General features: G+C 40.4%; 3 protein-coding genes across 5 annotated transcripts; 1 reads left to right on the top strand and 2 right to left on the bottom strand.

Annotated features, from left to right (window-relative positions):
* Window positions 1–41: 41 nt before the first annotated feature.
* degs2 (delta(4)-desaturase, sphingolipid 2) lies at window positions 42–6,144 on the bottom strand. 2 transcript variants are annotated; one of them, XM_082515417.1, is made up of 4 exons: window positions 6,075–6,144; window positions 5,232–5,384; window positions 2,009–2,751; window positions 42–1,325 (listed from the first exon to the last, which is right to left on the bottom strand). In XM_082515417.1, exons 2-4 carry the CDS (start codon window positions 5,311–5,313, stop codon window positions 1,182–1,184), a joined length of 969 nt encoding a protein of 322 aa, XP_082371543.1. In that variant the 5' UTR covers window positions 5,314–5,384; window positions 6,075–6,144; the 3' UTR covers window positions 42–1,181. The 2 variants fall into 2 exon arrangements, with proteins under 2 accessions (XP_082371543.1, XP_082371544.1); XM_082515418.1 differs by lacking the exon at window positions 6,075–6,144 and having other exon boundaries at window positions 5,232–5,934.
* Window positions 6,145–6,161: 17 nt separating this feature from the next.
* yy1a (YY1 transcription factor a) lies at window positions 6,162–10,335 on the top strand. The gene is made up of 5 exons (XM_082515416.1): window positions 6,162–6,765; window positions 7,709–7,859; window positions 8,198–8,258; window positions 8,411–8,569; window positions 8,820–10,335. The coding sequence occupies exons 1-5, from the start codon at window positions 6,267–6,269 to the stop codon at window positions 9,000–9,002; spliced, it is 1,053 nt and encodes a 350-aa protein (XP_082371542.1). The 5' UTR covers window positions 6,162–6,266; the 3' UTR covers window positions 9,003–10,335.
* A 775-nt stretch (window positions 10,336–11,110) lies between these two features.
* Window positions 11,111–17,754, bottom strand: tpp1 (tripeptidyl peptidase I). Of its 2 annotated transcripts, none has more exons than XM_082515273.1 (13): window positions 17,646–17,754; window positions 17,170–17,244; window positions 16,795–16,934; window positions 16,552–16,702; window positions 16,055–16,176; window positions 14,945–15,111; window positions 14,608–14,806; window positions 14,241–14,429; window positions 13,760–13,829; window positions 13,531–13,651; window positions 13,236–13,397; window positions 12,327–12,452; window positions 11,111–12,063 (listed from the first exon to the last, which is right to left on the bottom strand). In XM_082515273.1, the coding sequence occupies exons 1-13, from the start codon at window positions 17,654–17,656 to the stop codon at window positions 11,923–11,925; spliced, it is 1,674 nt and encodes a 557-aa protein (XP_082371399.1). In that variant the 5' UTR covers window positions 17,657–17,754; the 3' UTR covers window positions 11,111–11,922. The 2 variants fall into 2 exon arrangements, with proteins under 2 accessions (XP_082371399.1, XP_082371398.1); XM_082515272.1 differs by having other exon boundaries at window positions 17,170–17,247; window positions 17,646–17,749.
* Between the last annotated feature and the right edge of the window lie 1,850 nt (window positions 17,755–19,604).

The raw sequence follows: 19,604 nt of genomic DNA, 5'->3' as shown, positions 1-19,604 counted from the left end.
ACCACAGTGACAAAAGCATTAACACACTCAGGAATGCAGAGTTTCTCCTTATAAAGACTTTTTATGTAGTGCATTTTTTTAAATAGAACTTTTATAAACAAGATAATGCTTAAGACTGAATATACATTAGGTTGAACAGTCAGTGGGTGGACAAAACAACACAAACCCTGCATAAAAACAGTAGCCATGCTTGTAATTTACCGTTTGTGGTGGCTTGTGATTCTTGTAGATGCTTTCTTTTTCACCCCTGTGCTTCTTGTCATTTCACACGCTGGTATTTTATTCTAAGGATAAGCGGACGCGAATGGATGGATGGATGGTATTTTATTCTTTATACCAGTTAGTGTGTCACTAGAAAATAATTTAAAATGGCAAACACTAAATCCAAAAACAGAAAAGCTGTATGATCAAAGAGTGGTCATAAGAGGCTCCTTAGCAACACCGATGTAAATGAATACTTCATGAACATGTGTTCAACCTGAAGAAACACCAGTATGGTCATTTAACAAGCCTAACACTCTGAGATAAAATCCTTGTACGGCGATGCAGCTGCAACCAAGCAGAACGAGGCATCACAGAAGAAAAGGCTCCTCTTACTGGAAGGTAAGTTTCAATGCTTATTTTCCACTTCAGCATTGTTCTGCATGACGGATGTGCAGCTGCTAATCTAAGCGATTGTGCTTCTGCAGAAACTCTCACGAGGCTTGACGAACGCTTACAATCAGGAAAACTAAACGGCATGGGGTAGTGACATCTCCATAAAACCACATGAGAATGTATGTGACCTTTATCCCGAAGTTATGGCTTTATGTCGCCTTCAGTCACAGATAAGAAAAAATGTACCTTCTTTTTTTCCGCAATTCTTCTTTGTGCTTTCTGGGTACAAGTAGATTTCCACATTGCACAATGACACTGGCTGTCTTTTTATAGCAGGAATAAATAACATCCAGTCATATGAGGTGAAATCTCATTTGTGTAAAATATGCAGCTGAAATGTGCACATTGCCTTATAGTAACACGAGTGCAGCACTGATTAGATAACAATGTCAAACATGTTATTGGGCTTACGTATGGTAACATCCACACTATGCAACAAAACTAGACTTTCTGTTGTGGTTAGCCGACGTCTGACAACTACAATTCACATTCTTGCTTAGCAGATCAATCAATCAATTGGAGATCTATTCCTGTTTGCTCAGCTTGTACTCCCGTTTGATTCTGGAATAGGGCCCGATGCTGTCGTCAAACACAAAGTCCCACAATACACGGCTCCAGGAAGTGTGTTGAGGCAGGGAGTCGTAATACTCGGCTGCGATTTCCTTGACCTGCCAGTTAAAAAAAAAAAAACAGAAGTTAAAAATGAAAGAGAAGAAATATCAGTGAGAAAGAAGGTGGTGTAGAAAGAGTAAATATTGCAAATGGTGAGTGTAAAGCCTGCATCTGAAGTGCAGAGTTAATGTGTTTAGGATTTGAGGGCTTTTATTTATTCGACCTAATTCGACATGACTGTATTTGACTAGAACAAGTGCAAACAGAACAGCATATTGTATGATATTACACAAAACAGTACGTCGGGGTGAATGCAGCTCGACATATCCTGACTGAAATGTTTTACTAGACAATGAAAAGGGGGGCGTGAACGGGGGTTAAAATGTAACTAAACAAAATAGATTTTTAAAGAGTTCTTTAAACTCGTGGTCAACAAACCTAAAGGCAGTTAACTTGTATTAAGTGCCAACACTGTCCTGATAGAGGCGGCAGTTAATCATTTAAAAAACCTGCCCATTAAGCTCATAAATACTTGCAGTTAATGGGAAAAAGAAATTAGATTTTTGGCATTTCCCAGTGTCTGTTGTATTTAGGTTCTAAAAGTCAGGAGAGGCCCATATCATCTGTCCACAGTATTCAGTGATATAACTGTGCTCATTTTTCTACGCTCAGTACATTCAAGTCCAAAGTTATAAGTTATACTGTTATAAATCTATTTCTAACAGTAATATGTTCTCACCTGAGGTAGTTTACTGCCGGGTATGCTGGGAAAGTCGTGGTGCTCCATGTGATACCCAACATTGAAGGTAATCAAGTTCAACGCTCCATAGTAGGAATATGTCTCATGTCCTTTAAGGAACATGTAGTGCTCAGCTATGAAATGTCCAGAGATCGGATGCAGTCCCATACCCAAGATAGATCCTGCAATGAGGTAAACGATGGGCTTCACCCCCCATAAATAGTAGATAATTAGGTCTACTACAAGCTGAACCATTGCATTCTGGATCTCAAGCCGACCGACTGGCTTTGGGTTGACCACTAATGGGCGCAGGGCGTAGAATAATGGCTGGAGGAAGAGCCAGAGGATCTTCCTGGCTGGGGTGCAGAAGAACCATCCCTCAAAGTCTGTAGGTATGTCAACATCAAGCTGGTCCCCTCCAAGATACCGGTGGTGGTCGATGTGGTACTTTTTGAAGGCGGCAGAGTAGGGCAGCCCGATGGGTAGGTTGGCCCACATGGCGAACCAGCGGTTCCACTTCGCCAGCTTGTTACCAAAAGCCACGTTGTGGGAGATGTCGTGGATAGCCAGAGTCAGGGAGTGATTAATACAGCCTCCAAATGCATAGGCCCAGAAGAAGATCCATTTCCAGGAGAGGTCCTGGACCAGGAAGCAGGCCAGGAATTGGGTCAGGACCATGCCCGATACCACCCACTTCAACTGGGGGTCTGGACCCATCAGAGACTTGATCTGTGGATATTTGGCTGAGGAGAGAAGCAAGAAAAAAAGAGGGATGGAAAAGAGCAAAGGCAGGAGTAATGCGATTGTTGAAAAAGAAAGAAAGAATCGCAGGAGTGGCAGAGGACATGTGAGGAAAGGGAATAATAGATTAAAGGAAGCAGTGAAGAAAATGAGGATAAAAGAAATGAATTAATTATTTTTTCTGAAACAGTGACTTGCACAGCATATGTTTCACAGTAATTTTCCTAAGGTTGCTCTCAGCAAACAAGCTGTGAGGTAGCTGCCCTTCTCTTGGGAAAACCATGCTGAGAAAAGTCAGCTTTAATTGGCAGAGGTGTTGTTTTGCTGCAGGAAATGAAACTCAGGGAGAAACAAAAGAGCATTTGAAAAATCATTCTTTTTTTTCTTTTTTTTTTTTTAAAAAAAAAAAAGACTTTTACAATTAAAAAAATTTAAATAATTAGGTCATACAGGTTCTGATTTGTTGCACTGGCCCCACCTTATGGGAACAGCAAAGAAATTTGGGCAGGTAAGTGAAAAAGCTTTGTGCCAAGTGATTCGGCTACTAAGACTTTACAATCACACCATACAGAGCATATCCTATCATGCATTACATCAAAGTTAGCCACACACCATTGCGGGATGTTGCATGCAAATCTGACCTACTTCCTTAGTTTCAGGTTGTGTAATGTCTCTATGCAAAACTTTCTTACCTTGGTGACTAATAGATTAAAGATACTGGGGCTGGGTCCCCGTGACCATTTCATATTTTGATAGTCTCCTCTACGGACCAAATCCCCTTTATTCTATGAATGTTTACCCAACAAGAATTCCCTGTTGCTTCCCTGCAGTCTCCCATTGTGAAACAATCATTCATCAACATACAAGCATTACATCAGCATTAGTATTGCTTTCAAATCTGTGGCTCAATGTGAGCTCACCTCCAGAGCGTCCTTCCCTTTTTCCTAATTAAAGCCGTTTATGGACCATAAACTTTCAGATGCTGTCACAGCCTGCCTCCAGGGTATGAAGTTAAATCAATGACCAGGCATCATAAAACTCCAGTAATAACTTCTTAATGTGCCCATGCAGAACACATGTTGTAAAGCCATTAGAGAATTTTGACTTCATCATGTCAAACAAGAAAGGCCTTTCATTTGCCTTACTGTTAGATCATTTTCCAGCATAGAGTATCAGCCAAAATTAATTCACACATTATTCTGTTCAACATGTGGTGGTTGATCACATGTGTGGTCTCATAAGCATCTGTAATGGCAGGTACTGCTGTCCTTTGAATGTGCAGTATAATGTTAAGTTTATGGCCTGTGAGTCCCGCCTGAACCTTCAGTCTGCAGACGTGGAAAAAACAAGCCATTTAATTTATTAAACTGTTCAAAAGGTGCCCCTTCCATCAAATGGTAAAGTAAAAGGATCTGAAGCACAATTACCTCTAACACATTTCTCCACCACATCCCTGTCCCCTCAGAGCAGAGGACAATAAACAATTTAATAATTTAGGATTTTGTAGTGTCAAGAAACCCACCACCTACTAGGTGTGTCTTTCACACCCAAGTAAGCATGCAAATACTGGGTAAAGCCAAGATTAAATACACTTCAGCAGCAGAGCTTTTAAAATGGATCAAATGACGGATCAGATAACCTATTAGTTTGTGATACATATTTTATAGGCAAGGGAAAAATAAAAAGAAATAAAATGGAAACTCCAAACAGTTTGGATACATTCTGTTGGCTCATTCGTGTCATGATTAAAGGATTTCCCAGGAACCTGTAAAACCTTTCTTATCATTTAAGGAGTAGCATTCAGAGTGTGACAGTCATGATTTGGAAAAGTGAACTGTCACTACATTCCTATTATTTCACAAGTTAGGGGGTTTCGAAAAAAAGAAATGTTGAAGTGAATTAAATGTGTCACTATCACGAGCTTGAAACATGCTAATCCTCTTTCATAACCCGTGTTTCCTTTTAAGAAATAACTGACTTTAGTTTTAAAACCGCAATCAAAAGTAAACATGAAGACTGCAACATCAGATTTGAAATTCCACTCACAGCACGCTGTACTCGTATTTATTTAATTGTTCGTTTGCATTGATTTTAACTGGAGTACACTCCAGGTACACGCTATACCTTCGCCAATAAATACACGGATTTAAAGTAATAAGTAAATCGATCTCGTCGCACCTAAAACAGTACAAGTATGCGTAACTTCAAGTACAAGTAATAAAACTATGTGTTTATCATGAGCGGCATGTTCGTTTCTACGTTTTCACTGCATCCACTGTGAGCTGATAGCTCGTTAAGCAACTGCTTGTAAACAGGTTTAACCGGCTACAGTTTTATAAGTAGAGTATAGACAGGGAAAAAAAAAATTTGACCTCAACTGTTAACACGTTGACTTCTAAAGCGCAGTTTCTGGCGGATTTTAAAAAACAATCTGGACTTTTTTGGGTTGTTTTAAAAAAAAAAATCTTCTGTCATTTCTTACCCAGAATTTCCTTTCTTCTTGAAGTGTGCGGCTGGTCAGTGTAGACCCATTCAAAGTCGCCTCTTCCACCTGTCTTCCCCATGGCTATCTACTCTGCGTGTGAGGCATCCGGCTCCGTGTCATCAAACCTTCGAAGTATCGGGACACACCCACCTTGACAGGTTGCAGACAGAAGGTTTAGGGTGTGGTCTCACGCCCCTCCTCCGAAAGTTGACGCAGGGCAAACCTGCTTGTGCACCTGCTGAAATGTATGCAACCCCGCAGCGAGTGTTTTCTGTCGTGGAGACTAGAAACCTTTTTTAATATGTTGTATTAAGGGGAGGTGGGACTGTAGTGGTACTACAGTAGGCATATACTCTCAAAGAATGAGTGAAGAATTTAACTGGAAAACACACACAGCTTACACACAGTTACATATTGTAACTGTCAAGGTCAGAATTTTTTGCTTTAAGGTTAGATATCAGTGTTTATGTGCTTCTTTTGTTACATTTCCAACTCATTTGTTTCCACTACACAAATTATCTGGCATGGAAAAAATAGCAAGCTTTCCCGCTTTTCAGTTATTTGCTGCTTTTTTGTTTGATGTATTTGTAAATTGAATATTTCTAAGTTTGATAAGAAAAACAAAAACAATAACTTGTCCCCTTTATTTAATTTATAAACTGGATCATCAAAAAACGCATTTTACTATATGATAAAAAAAACCCACAAACTGTGAACCCATAATGTATAATGATGTGTATGTTACAAATAAAGACATTCATAGAAGATGTGTATTATGCACATTTATATTTATTTCATAAAAATGTGTGTGTAATAATCTGTGAACTAAACATAATCTACCTGTCAGGGCACTTTTTCCTTGAATCTCGCGAGATTTCAGAACTGGAGCGTTGTGGCGGCGAGAATACACTAGTGAGACTGTGGAGTTGTTGTCGGAGAGAGCGAGAGGGGGGGCCGATAGAGAGTAGAGAGGAGGGAAGGCTAGAGTGTAAAATAAATAGCAATAGGAAGAAGCAATACACGAAAGTTATCATGGCATCGGGGGACACCCTGTACATAGAAACGGATGGCTCAGAAATGCCGGCCGAAATAGTTGAATTGCACGAAATCGAAGTAGAGACAATCGAGACCACAGTTGTTGGAGACGACGGTGAGCACCAGCCTATGATCGCCTTACAGCCTCTCGATACAGATGATCCGAACTCGATTCACCCGCACCAGGAGGTGATTTTGGTGCAGACGAGAGAAGAAGTGGTGGGTGAGGATGACTCCGAACTGCACACAGATGATGGTTTCGAGGACCAAATTCTTATCCCAGTGCCCGCCGTGGAGGAGGACTATATCGAACAGACTCTGGTTACTGTGGCCGGGAAAAGCTCGTCAACAGGCCGGATGAAGAAGGCTGGAAGCGGAAAGAAATCGGGCAAAAAGAGCTACCTGAGTGGGGGAGAAATGGGCAGAAAATGGGAACAGAAGCAGGTCCAGATAAAGACGTTGGAGGGGGAATTTTCAGTCACTATGTGGGCATCGGGTAAGTTAAGTGAATTCCTGCAAGCTGGCGCCTCGCTTTGTTCTCAGGATGTGTGTCGTGTGACTGGGCCCTGCTGGGGCCTTGTCCTCCGCCAAAGTAGGAAACATTCCCCAACTCCGAGCCACTTAAACTCCATTTGAAATGTTTTTGTTTTTATGGGAAGCCATGTTTTATGTGTCGATGGGCGCCGCCATATTTCCCCGGTCTAGAAAGTATGGCGGCCCGAAAAAATGGCGTTTATTTGGCCGACGAAGATGGCGGCGAGAGTGGGAGCGAGTGCAGCTAGCTCCGCTAGGCCGCTGTGGCGCAGTTCAGTTCAGCTCAGCGAAGTCGGTGGAGGTGGTGCATTCAGGAACCCCTCAAACATTACAGTTTTTCGTCTTTAGTCACGCGTTTTTAGTCACATGATTTTAAAAGTACAATAAACTATGTATTTTGTTTCGGAAACTGTATCATGTTTTTTAATTCTTTGCGTGAACCCTAAAAAGTGTGATTTTATCAGCTTGATATAGAAACTGGTTTTGAACTGGCTATTCAACACATGGAGAAAATGAAAATTGAGATGATTAAAAAAAACACCGAGTTTTAATTTAAATTTTATTTGGAAAACATTTTTTGTAAACTTTGTGCAGCCAACCTCACCTTACTTGCGTTTCTACAGTGAATCGTTATGTATTTAACGCAAAATCTTTTAAATTTTCTGTTTTTCCTCACATTTTATGTTGAATAGACTGTCACACAAATGCACCATTCATACTGTTTGGAAAACTGTTTATAGTGTACTTTTGAGATTAAACCATTTGCAACTCAACAGAAATCACCTATTTAGCAACAACCGGATTTTCCGTAATATTTAAGTAGGAAATTAGTGAGGGCACATTGAGCTCAAAATGCACTGTTGTAGTTATGGATTTCTTTTAAAAACTGTTCCTCTATCTTTTAGATGACAAAAAGGACATAGACCACGAGGAGCAAATCACAGGAGAAAACTCTCCTCCAGATTATTCGGAATACATGACAGGGAAAAAGCTTCCTCCTGGAGGCATCCCAGGCATTGACCTGTCAGACCCCAAACAGCTGGCAGAGTTTGCAAGGTAAGTGGTGATAATGTTGAAACACATTGCAGCTTTCAAAACAAAACTGTATTGGCTCCATGAAAGACAGACAAGCAACACTGCTGAAAACTCTGCAGACCTGATAGATTAGATGCAGTTTTGCACACTCTAGTTTTGTTTTGTGTGAAGTGCAACGTTGAGCATAAATGCAACTCCACTTTAACACATGTAAATGCATGCATTTACATGTGTTAAAATGCAAAAAAAAAAATAGCACTGTATGCAAATAAATGCTATTTATCTGTTTTCTGGGGGGGTTTCTAATGCTAGTTTACATGCAGCTAGTTTACATGCAGCTACTTCCATTTCTGTTGCAGAATGAAGCCGAGAAAAGTAAAAGAAGATGACGCGCCCAGGACGATAGCCTGTCCACACAAAGTGCGTGTGCTCTGCATGTTGCAGCTCAGAAGTTTGCTGATTGCTGTGTATTTGTTATGACACCTCTTTTGAGAATATGCAAGTGTGTTATGCATTGGCATGCCATTATGTGCAAACAAGTTAAACTAACTGTGTTTCCTCTTCCCTGTCAGGGATGTACCAAGATGTTCAGGGACAACTCTGCAATGAGGAAACACTTGCACACCCACGGACCTCGGGTGCACGTCTGCGCAGAGTGCGGCAAAGCGTTTGTCGAGAGTTCGAAATTGAAGAGGCACCAACTCGTACACACGGGAGAGAAACCTTTCCAGGTGAGGTCTCACACGTGGCAGGCTATCAGTTATTTGGCTTTCTCAGACAGCCTGCAAATATTTACTTTGATTTAATAGTAGGACATAAAAATACTTATGGAAGTGTTTACCTTACTCGGCTGGGTTTGTGTGTTTTAAGAGTGGTTATATGCAAATTTTGCTATTTCATCATAAGGCTACTGAGCTAAGTTATACATGAGCTAAGTTGAGACATGAAGTAGCATTAACACTCTCTCTGTCTCTTTCCCAGTGCACATTTGAGGGCTGTGGCAAGCGGTTCTCCCTGGACTTTAACTTGCGCACACATGTGCGTATTCACACTGGAGACCGTCCGTATGTTTGCCCCTTTGATGGCTGCAACAAAAAATTTGCCCAGTCCACCAACCTGAAGTCTCACATCCTCACACACGCCAAAGCCAAAAATAACCAGTGAATGAGCCGCGCTTCAGACGAACGACAACACAAGGAAACACTGGAGGATTTGACCTGTATGTCCGCTCCTTCGACAGCCAAATGATCCCTTGGCCTGCTTTGTTGTGACATAAGAAGTCCCTTTGTGTTGCCTCTAGGGTAAAACGTTTAAACGGAAAAAGGCGTCTTCACAAACTTTTTGATACACAGAGGTTTTCAACAAGCAACTTGTGAGAACCCCAACCCCCTCAGGCCTCTTACCCTACTTTGGCTCTACCTGGATGGAACAACTTAACAGTTTCTTCTTGTGGAGATGTTATTTCATGGATCTGCACCCAAGAAACTTATTTATATCTTAAGACGAGCAGTTTAAAAAAAAAAAATGTTTTTGCAATATTCTTCAAATTTGCGTCAATCCTTAGCAATGACATATTTTCAATTTTGTACTTTTCCCCAAGTGTGCATATTGTACACTAATGAACAAAGCCCTTTTCAGACATGGGATCTGTGAAAGTAATGGTTTTCTGTCCTTCAAATGTAGGTCATTTTTATGTTTATGTTTTTCTCAAAGTTTTATTTAGACACACATGACAGTGATTGGCAGAGTCGCAGTACGCATGCAGTACTTGCCCTTCCTGGAAAAGCCTTGTTGACTCTGTGACAGCAGGTTTTCTCAGGATCGACTCTTTTCACTGTGTTTTTAGTTTCTTCTGTCATTGTCACTAAGAGCAGGTTGTGTGTATATGTGCTGCTCAGAGAGCTGCACACAGGCTCAGAGAAAGAGAGATGTCTCTTCTGTTTATTGAAAGAGGAATGTCTTTATCATAAATTAGAACCTGATTTTGGAGAGATTTGTATGTATTGCTGTTGAGGGCATTCCCTCATGAGTTCAGCTTCAAAGAAAAGTTTAAATGGAATCATGCACAGTCAAAATCACTCAGATGCTCCTCTCTTAATTTGACTGCATGCATTCAGATTTGTCTTGAAAAGTTAGAAGTAAACGTTTCCAGGTCCGACCTAACAAGATTGCCATTTAAGGATAAGTGAACATGCACTTGGGCAGGTGACGCATTCAGGTGCCCTCAAAATTAAAGAAAGGGATTGCATGTCTGAAAGGGGCTGTAGGCTCTGTGGTGATGTATGTAGTCAGATTGTCTCTGTAGCTCTTCTTCGAAGAGGTTTCGGTTTGTTTTACCTCCTCCCTTTCTTCCTCACGAGTGTGTTTCGAGGATGTGACTGGGTGGTCTCTGCATATTTTCATTTTCTACAACACAATATCCTGTAGATCATAGACATGTGATTTTCAATAGTAATCAGTGATTAAAATGTTTCCCCCTTGCACTACCAATGCAAAACGGTGTCATTTGTTCTCAGTTTGAAATCATTCTCAAATATTTTATACTTAATTTAAAAAACAAAACTAAAACCTCCATTGTCATATAACTGGGATACTTGTACATGTTTGATACTATAGAATAATAACAATGTAACAGGTTAACTTGTCGAAGTCTTTCACAGGGAATTACCGAACTTTGGTTTCCTCTTTCATTCAAATAGAAATAAATAAGTGGAACTTCTTTTTGTTTAATCCTTTTCCATAGTGCGTACACACAAATGGTAGTTTTGTCAACTTTTGCAGTTACAAAGGTTCATCTGTAAAAATTAGTTTGTCGGCTTGTTTTTCTTCGCGTGCCAGGATACTGAAAACAGTAGAGGCCAGAGGCCGTGTTGACATTTGCATTGGAAATGACAGGGCAGAATTTTCATCTTTAACCAGTTTGTATAAGGTCTTTAGTCATAACCCACTTCTATTACATTTATCTATTTACACTTATTTTCAATGCATAATTTGCAGATTATTCTTGATTAATAATCAATTAAAATGTTAGCTTCAAAGTGTGGCGATTGATGAATTCACCCACAGGTAAATGATGATTGAGACTGGGAGGAGACAAAAATCCCTGAGAGGGTTGTGCCACAAAGGCTGATTGTTGTAAAGTCAAATATGTAGCTCCGGCTCCTGTGGCAACCCATTGTGACAGCCAAAGGAAGCTCTAATAAGCTCACATTTCCAAACTGCAACCATCATAACATACTTTCAAACATCGAGGATAATACTGAACACCCATCTGACATTTTGTTGTACATAATCTGGCTTTAATCAGTCCACAAAAATAGTAAAGGCAGTGCTTTCACAACAAGTACAACAATGCTGGTGGGTAGAATTGCTGAATCACTTCAAATCCACATATTACAACACATCTTGTCATTTCACAGCAGCAAATCAAGATTTCAAAGGTCCTCTTAATCAGCACACCACAAAGTATGTTCCCCTTTTTAGTGCACATACATGAACGGTGTTTTAAAAATCTCAAACAACACGATGACTTGTACCTAGTTTATCCCTGCCGAGTAGTTAGGAAGTCTCATTCCCTGTACAGATCAGATATTAATCCAGCTCACAGTCATTAAGAATCAACAGCACTATTTTAAAACAAGCTGTGCATAAGAAGTGATTACAGTATATATTTCCACCTTTTCAATAAAGTTATTTAATCTTTTTGCATAGCCAACTGTACGTCCTCACTGTGTATCTAAAGGGATGGATGTAAAGCCAAGAATATCTCAAATCTGGGTCAGTTATAAATGCAGTGAACAGCAGAAAATGGCAGCTGTAGTGCAGTATTAAAAAACTACCACTATAATTATCCCTGGCAAACATACTTGAACAGTTTGAAGCCTTAAAATGAGAGGCGATGCAATTATCCTTAAATGATTCAGCAAACAAAAATCTTTAGGTGTTCAATAATCCTTCAACTTCAAACGTATACCTGAATAAAACCAAAAGAGGCAACCTAGAGTATAGCTATTCGACCCTTTTGCCTTTGGCATTGTGTGTCTGCCGTCTACTCTCAGAGCAGGCGCTGGTGGGTTATTTGCAGCTAATCACTCAGGAGGACAGCCAGCAGGGCAGGATAGTTTGGCGTACCCCAGCCGGTAACAGGATCCCACGAAGGTGCGGCACAGAAACCCTGCCCTTGAACCTGCTCGTCCAGACAGCCATAGTGGCAACCTTCAGTTACCTTGAGACAAAAGTGAACGGCATTTAGGAAACAGACCTCGACCATGGATATTTGGTTTCTTGTTTTAAAAAAATGCCTTAGTGAACACCCGTCATAACAGTAGCAGCGTAAACAAAGCTTGTTTTTCGGTTAAAGCGTCGCAGTGTCTATGTTGTGTAATCTATACAAGTGGAGCATTCTTCAATAGTTTGGTAACAACAAGAGTCCTCCAATAATTACTTCAAGTACTTATCTACAGTAATAGTATAATTAGCTGCACTTACATCAAATAAGGCCTTTCCATTCAGCTTATAGAGTCGGGGGTTGAGGAAGCCCAGGGCAGGCAGGCCCTTCATGAAACGTTGATCATTGATGAGGGAAAGCATACCTCCGACTACAGGGGTCGATGCCTGGATGGGTAAGCAATGCATGTGAGATACAATGAGCCACAAGAAGCAGACATTCAAAGCAAGTGATTTAAGGTAAGTGCAGACTGTTGGTGGTGCAGCAGGTGGTGAATGGGGGTGGCTACACTCTGTAAACACAAACATTTCTTTAACTGAAATAAACCTCCCATGATGTGTAAGGCTTTTGTACCAAATGTAAAGGAATCTGAAGAGCGCAACATGGGGGAATGAAGCATCACCCTTTTAGACCTTCACTCATTTTAAAGCAAATCCCCTGTAGCTATTGAGTTTGCCTGCTCAGATCCATCCTAACTGCACAGAGTCTGTTCTGGAAACTACAGGTACAGGTATAGATATTTATGTACAGATGTATGATTGTGCATTTTTGTTGTATGCATATCAGTGTGTAGGTATGAATGCACTTGTCTTACTCTATATGAGCCATTGGCTGGTGATTTGAAAGTCAGATGAATATTTCTATTATTCATTAGACGGGACCAACTCAATTTCAACCACAGAATCTGTGTTATTTATATAGAGATGTCTGATGTATTTGTTATGTTGCTTCGATGAATGTCCATACACGTCAAGTGTACTTTGTTGGAAATAAACTTATCTGTCCAAAAAAACTAAACCTGCAACATTTTAGGAGCCCATAGAGGAAAAAAGGCACCAGCTTCGTTTAGTCTGTCAGTTTGCCCATTGGGCTAATTTTATGGTTCTTCTGTTTCTTTTTTCCTCCTCTGCTACATTGTCAATTCTCTATTTGCTACAAAGGATACTGACCGAGGTCCCCGACACCCACGGGACAGGCACTCTGTTGATGACCACCCAGTAATTATCAGATAGGGCAGCCATGTCTGGGTAAGCCCTTCCGCTGGTATTGAAGTATGACTTAGGAGGGAGGGATGCCGCTACAGTCTTTAGATAGCTATTCACCGCAGTGGTCTGTGGGAACACACACAGAGCACAGATAGCACTGTTTACACTGACTTTTGGGGGGGGAAAAAACACACGATGATCACTGGATACATAAATGAACGGAGATGTATCATGTATCACTAAAGGCTGATGATTTTACCTGGTAGTCGGGCATCTTAAAGATGTTGCTGAAGCCTCCACCACTGATTGAGTCTGTGACTTCATACGTGACCTTATAGGGGTTCTTGAAGGATGTGCCTCCTACTGTAGTCACATATGGGCTGGAAACAAGAAGCTCTTTAAATCAGATTTTTTTTAATATAGTAAACTATCTGTTGCAAATAATTACACGCTGCTTTAGTTTCACAAAACTGGAGTTGATGTTTTACCTTGAGGCAGGGAAACTGGGCCTGAAGGTGTTTTCTTTCCCCAGATGTCTGCATCCAGCACCACTGTCACCTGAACACGACACAAGATCAGGGTGATTATAAGTGAGGTGGCAGGTGATGGTGCAGTAAATTTTACTAATGACTGGCAGCCTATTGACTGTTGCTTTGGAGCCGTGATAAAAAGCAAGCAGAACAAAAAGGTATCGCGTACACATGCCGTGCCATCAGGGGTTCAGTATGAAACAATGGTGCTGTATTCATGTTTCAAGTGACATAATGATCTGACAATGAGAGTGACTTTACAGTCAGGTGACATATTGCCAAGGAGACAAAGCCTCTTATTTTCTTTACACGATCAGGTAAAGAATTCCCCAGTTATTCAAGTCAAGTCTCATTTTTAACCAAGGTGACGAAAACCACAAAAAGCACCACAACATGTCACACACATGTTACTATTACAAATGTTACTGTTATTACTGACCAGAAGCAAAGAGCAATGAGATTCCTCTGACGCCGGCCTTCATGAACTCTGTGTTGATGCGTGTCATGTAGGCTGCAGAAAGACTGTCTTCATCATCTCCATAGCTGATAGTGTGAACCCAGGGCAGGTCAGTCATGTTGCTGAGCAAAATCATCCACTGGAGGAAAGGCTCCTGGGACTCATGGCGACCTGGAGGCACAGCAGAACAATTTAAAGGGAAAAAAGAAACGTTACTCTGTGTGGAGGTTGGTTTTTTTTCTTGCTTTTAACTCCAAGCTCTGACCTCTTTGCTAAAGGGTTTATCATTTCTATATCATGATTTTGTTTTGAATAATCTAAAAACAGAAAGACAAACTCTTTCTCATACCTGGATTGGTGAAGACCCAAGTGGAGATGTTTGCCCCTGTGCTCATGATGTACTCTACATCCAGACTGGCCTCTATACCAGCTTTTCCTCCCCCCTGGGTTCCTACAACTCGATCCACCTCAGACCGATGCTGGAAGGCACCACCGAACATGGCCATGAACTCAGCCAAGTCAGCGGGATGGTAATATTGCTCCAAAAACTAAAAGAGAAAGCAGCTAGCTACAGTGAAAAATTACACCACGTTATAGTCAGATTAAAGACTTGGAGCTGAAGGTTATATGGCTAGTTGCAACATTTAACCTTTCATCCCTTAAATAATAAGGTGAGTGTATCATACTTGAGCTACAGCTTGGCTGTTGTTCTGAACTGATCCCACATCAGCTGATGTTAGATTGTAGCGAGTCCTTAAAACAGCAGGAGTCACCCCGAGGTGAAACCCTGCCTTAGACTTCTGCTTCTTGCTGAGATCCAGTCCCTTAGGAGGAAGACGGTGAAGTCCTCCAACTGCAGAAGCATACACAAATTTAAAAAAAAAATTAAATCCCACATCCACTTCCTTAACCACTTATGTACTTCAAAGTCACGGGGGCGGCAGTGTCAATGCAGATCCAAACCTAATCATATGAGATGCTCTCATAAAGTTCAAAGACTTTGCCATAAAAAATGATGAAGTCTTTGAACCCAAATATATCTCCTCACCTGCATCTCAAACCCACTTTTTGTGTAGTTTCTATTTATTCCTTTTTTGATTAGTCACTGAAGTGCCATTCTGACCACTTGCACGTTGGTATTTACGATTTCAACAGAAATATCCGAGAGAAACCCACAACTTCTGTGTAAAAAATTACCCTGTGGCTAAGCACCGGCACCCACACACCAAGCAACAGTTTCTAAGGAAAAAGTGGTTAGCAGCGTCACCTTACACCAGCAAGGTTTCTGATTTCAATTCTGGCTGTACTTAAGGTGGTTAGAATAAAGCACTATATGATGATTAAAAGTGTGATTTGTAGGACATTAACAGGTCATTAACACTGCAGAAGCACTGAATACATGTAAACACACACACACAGGTCAGGGTCAAACTTGGGTTCTACTGTAACACCCTGAAGCTTGTGAAGGAGAATATTTGGTGCCACACTGGAGTTTTCTTGGCTACAATGACAATTTAAGTAACCACCCAAAAATTTAGGTCCTATGCGACACTATCCTCTTCCCCAAAATAAAATTCCTGGTAAAAAGAAATGTAATGAAAAGGTTATTGAGGATCCAGTGGGCAGTAGTGACATCTATTCAAGTGGACTGAACGGGACAAAGAAGCGATCTAAAAAAAAAGTTTTTGCAGCAAAATGTGAGTAGGTGTATTTTTTTGCAAGCAATCATAGAACTTTATGACCTAGGTCTAAAAAAACCCAACATAATAATTAGCAGCTTTTGAAATGGAGCTCACCAAAGTCAAGGTGATGATGAACGTCATCGGGAACCGAGTATGGAGCTGAAGACCTCACTAAATAATGTCCATCTCTCATATAACGGTGAAATCTGCTTCCTGGAAGTAACCTCTCTGCAGTCCTGAGGGAAAAAAGCAAACAAAAGAATTCAGTACAACTATCATTTACTGTCATTACCATGCAAACACATGCAAGTCCATTTATGTGTGTTTAAAAAGGAAACAATGTAAAACAGATAAAACAGGAACTTCTAGTAAGTGAAATCGACTCCTTGTCTCAGCCTTGATTTATGAATTTCATTTTACTCCAGGTCAATGTCTGATTTTTTTTTAACCCAAAACCGCATAAAGAGGAACTATATCACAAGATACAAGCATTAGTGGGAGATTTACACTGCTACAGAACTCGTGTTGAAGAAGTGACTTTGCACTTTAACTGTGTCATGAGCAAGTGAGTTGAGTAAGCAGAACAAATGCTGCCAAAGAAATATGCTTACTCTGCAGTCATGGTGCACTGCAAAAAGTCCTGAGTGCGAATCGTAAGGCAGTTTGTAATCCCATGACTCTGCAGCCAGCGATGCACCACTTTCTCGGTCAGGTCAGAGGGACGCACGAGGGAGGCTACTTCCTCTAGACTGAGATGCTTACCTGGAGTGCAAACGAGCACAGGTTAACGTTTAAAGGAGTATTTCTTTCTGTTTTTAAAATGTAAAGGTTGCAGTTATCGGATAGATCCATACCATACTGAACTGAGTCAGGGTCTGACACCAGCCTGAGCTTTTCCTCCAGCAGGTGAACATTCTGCTGCTTTAGGGCAAAGGTCAGTTCGAGCTCTTCTGTGGGACCAACCCGATCCACATGAGCCCACTCCTGTGGTATCCTGTGTAAAGAGGAATAAAAATTTTGAAAATGTATTTTAACAGTCAGAAATTAATGGCAAGCATTTAAATGGCTGGGAGACCTGGTATAACAGACTTATTAATAAACACGGCACCCAGTAATTAATTACATATGAATCATACCTCACTTTACAGTCTATAGCTAGCAGAAATCCAGATGTAACTTAAAGTAAATAATACATATCATAACAGATTTAAAATTGTATGTTTGCTCACAAGACATCCTGGTCTGACTCCAGATATCCACTCCAGACCACCGAACTGAATAAAAAGGGCAAGGAGAAGACCAGTCTGCTGGAAGAAAGGAGAAATCAAAGCATTGAAAATCAGATACACCCAAAACAAACCCGGAAGTTTTGTCAAAACTACAATTAGCACCTAGTGTTATTTCAGGTCGGTAACAAAACATGTCTTGGTGCATCTTTGACGTCTCAATGTGATTCGGGTAAGAAGGTAAAATTAAAATCATACGCATTTCTTCATGCCTTCATGCACACATAGCGTTATGCTAATGCTACATCTATTACAGAAAAGCGCGGTTTAGTTTATTACAGCTTTAACCTGCTACATTAGCAGCAGCTATAGGTCACCAGTGACGTAAAAAACGTGGGTTAGCTACGTTTAAACAGTTCACGGTATCGCACTCTTCATTATTTATGTAAATAAGCTCTGAAGTTATCTAAAGCACTCACAGTTTGTTCATGGTGTCCTCTCCTGTTTCAGATTTCCAAACTCAAGCGACCAGGTTAGTGTATGCGCACTAGTCATGTGACTTTGTTTTCACGTGATTAGCAACCGTTGCCCCCCCCTTCCCCCTCCCACCACCGATCCTTTAACACGTTTGTAATGTAGTATGTTCTGCTAACTTTTATTTTTGGTTTATTTATGTTTGTTTTGTTTTTTTTACTGCACGTAAACGCTGCTCCTTAACAGTATTCGAATAGAAAAAGTAAACTGGGTTCAAATCTGTGTCACAGCTTCACTTTTGCTGGTTTGGAGGCAAGTTTTGTAAATTTCCTGCTATGGTTTGGATATTTCTGTCCACTCACACTTCTCCTTCACCACTGTGGACTTGGAATGAAAGAAAAATTGTCTCCCCAACTAAAAGCAAAAGAACAAAAACAAAAAAACTAGCTAACTTAAAATAACTAGACGGTAGAAAATAACTAAAATAATATTGCAAACTTAAAAAACCTAACTATAATAACACATACCAGTGTGGAAAGACTAAATTGAATAATACACATATATTTACTAAGTTTGTATTGTAAATCTGGTATATTTCTGTTGTGGTACAGTACTGTGCAAAAGCCTGGAGTCAGCTCTCATATCTCAATATTTTGCTTCCAAGTACCCAGTCCTTGTACCTGGCCTTTTTCAGAGGAATGCTTTCTTTGTTTGTTAAACCACTTAACACTGACTTATGAATCGTTCAAAGATAAAACAGGCACTTAACTCAAGGACTGAACCAGCGTTGTGTCTACACATAACAGACAGGTCAACAGCAAAGAACTAATTTTAAATGGTTTCTTTAGGCACTTTGTTACTAGCAGCCTGTCACAATAGGCACACAGTTTTGCAGCATTAAATAGTATTTTGCACCAACAAGGTGATTCCTAAAGAACTGTTAGCCAAAAACTTGGCATATCTTGGCATGGTGTGCAAAAAAATTGAGGAAAAAATTGAAAGTGGATAAGAAACGGCAGGCCTAAAAAAAAAAAAGATCCACAGCAGGAAAAGCAGTTAGTGAAGGTTATATATATCCTTCAGAAAAAGGAAAAATCCAGCAAAGACCTGAGAAATGCATCTGCTATTCACTGAAGCCTCATCACAAATGTGGCTTCAGTGAATAGCCACAGGAAACAGCAAGAAAATGAGGACTGGGATAGGTCTTTTCTATTAGAACTGGACTGATCTTATGGAGGGATTAATCCAGTTTTGACATTTCTGGCTCATCATCATCAGTATGTACAGAAGAGAAATCTTGTGGTACAGTATCTGTACAATGAAAATGAAAATTCTTAAAGAATCAAGCACCTTCTTACCTTACAGACCCAAAATACTGTATCACCTGAATAGAGTACTTTGCTCTACTTTTCATTCCTAGATTTAAAAGTAGAATAGGAAGCAGAGCAGAGAGGCCCCTCTCCTGTGGAACCAGCTCTCAGATTTGGGAGACAGACACCCTCTCTACTTTTAAGATTAGGCATAAAACTTTTCTTTTTGACAAAGCATAAAGTTGGGACTGAATCCCTTAGTTAAACTACAAAAGGCTTAGGTTGCTGGGGCTCCCATGATGCACTTTTTCTTCTTGACTCACTATGTGTTTATACGCCACTCTCATTTAAATATTAGTTATTAATAACTCTTTGGCTCTCTTCCAGTGTCTTTTTGTTCTGTTTCATTACCTCCAATCAGTCGCGACAGATGACTGACCGCCGTTCCGCTTGAGGTTTCTTCCTGTTAAAAGGAAGTTTTTCCTTCCCACTGTCATCAAGTGCTTGCTCATTGGGATCTGATTGTTGGGAGTTTTTCTGTATTACTGTAGGGTCTTTACCTTACAGTATAAAGCACACAGACAACTGTTGTTGTGATTTAATGCTATATAAATAAAACTGTACTGAACTGAATTTTAATCAGTGGTGTTAAGG

Source organism: Aulonocara stuartgranti (assembly GCF_965226115.1).
Source record: "Aulonocara stuartgranti genome assembly, chromosome: 19".
NCBI lineage: Eukaryota > Metazoa > Chordata > Actinopteri > Cichliformes > Cichlidae > Aulonocara > Aulonocara stuartgranti.
This window is presented reverse-complemented; position numbering and strand designations above follow the sequence as displayed.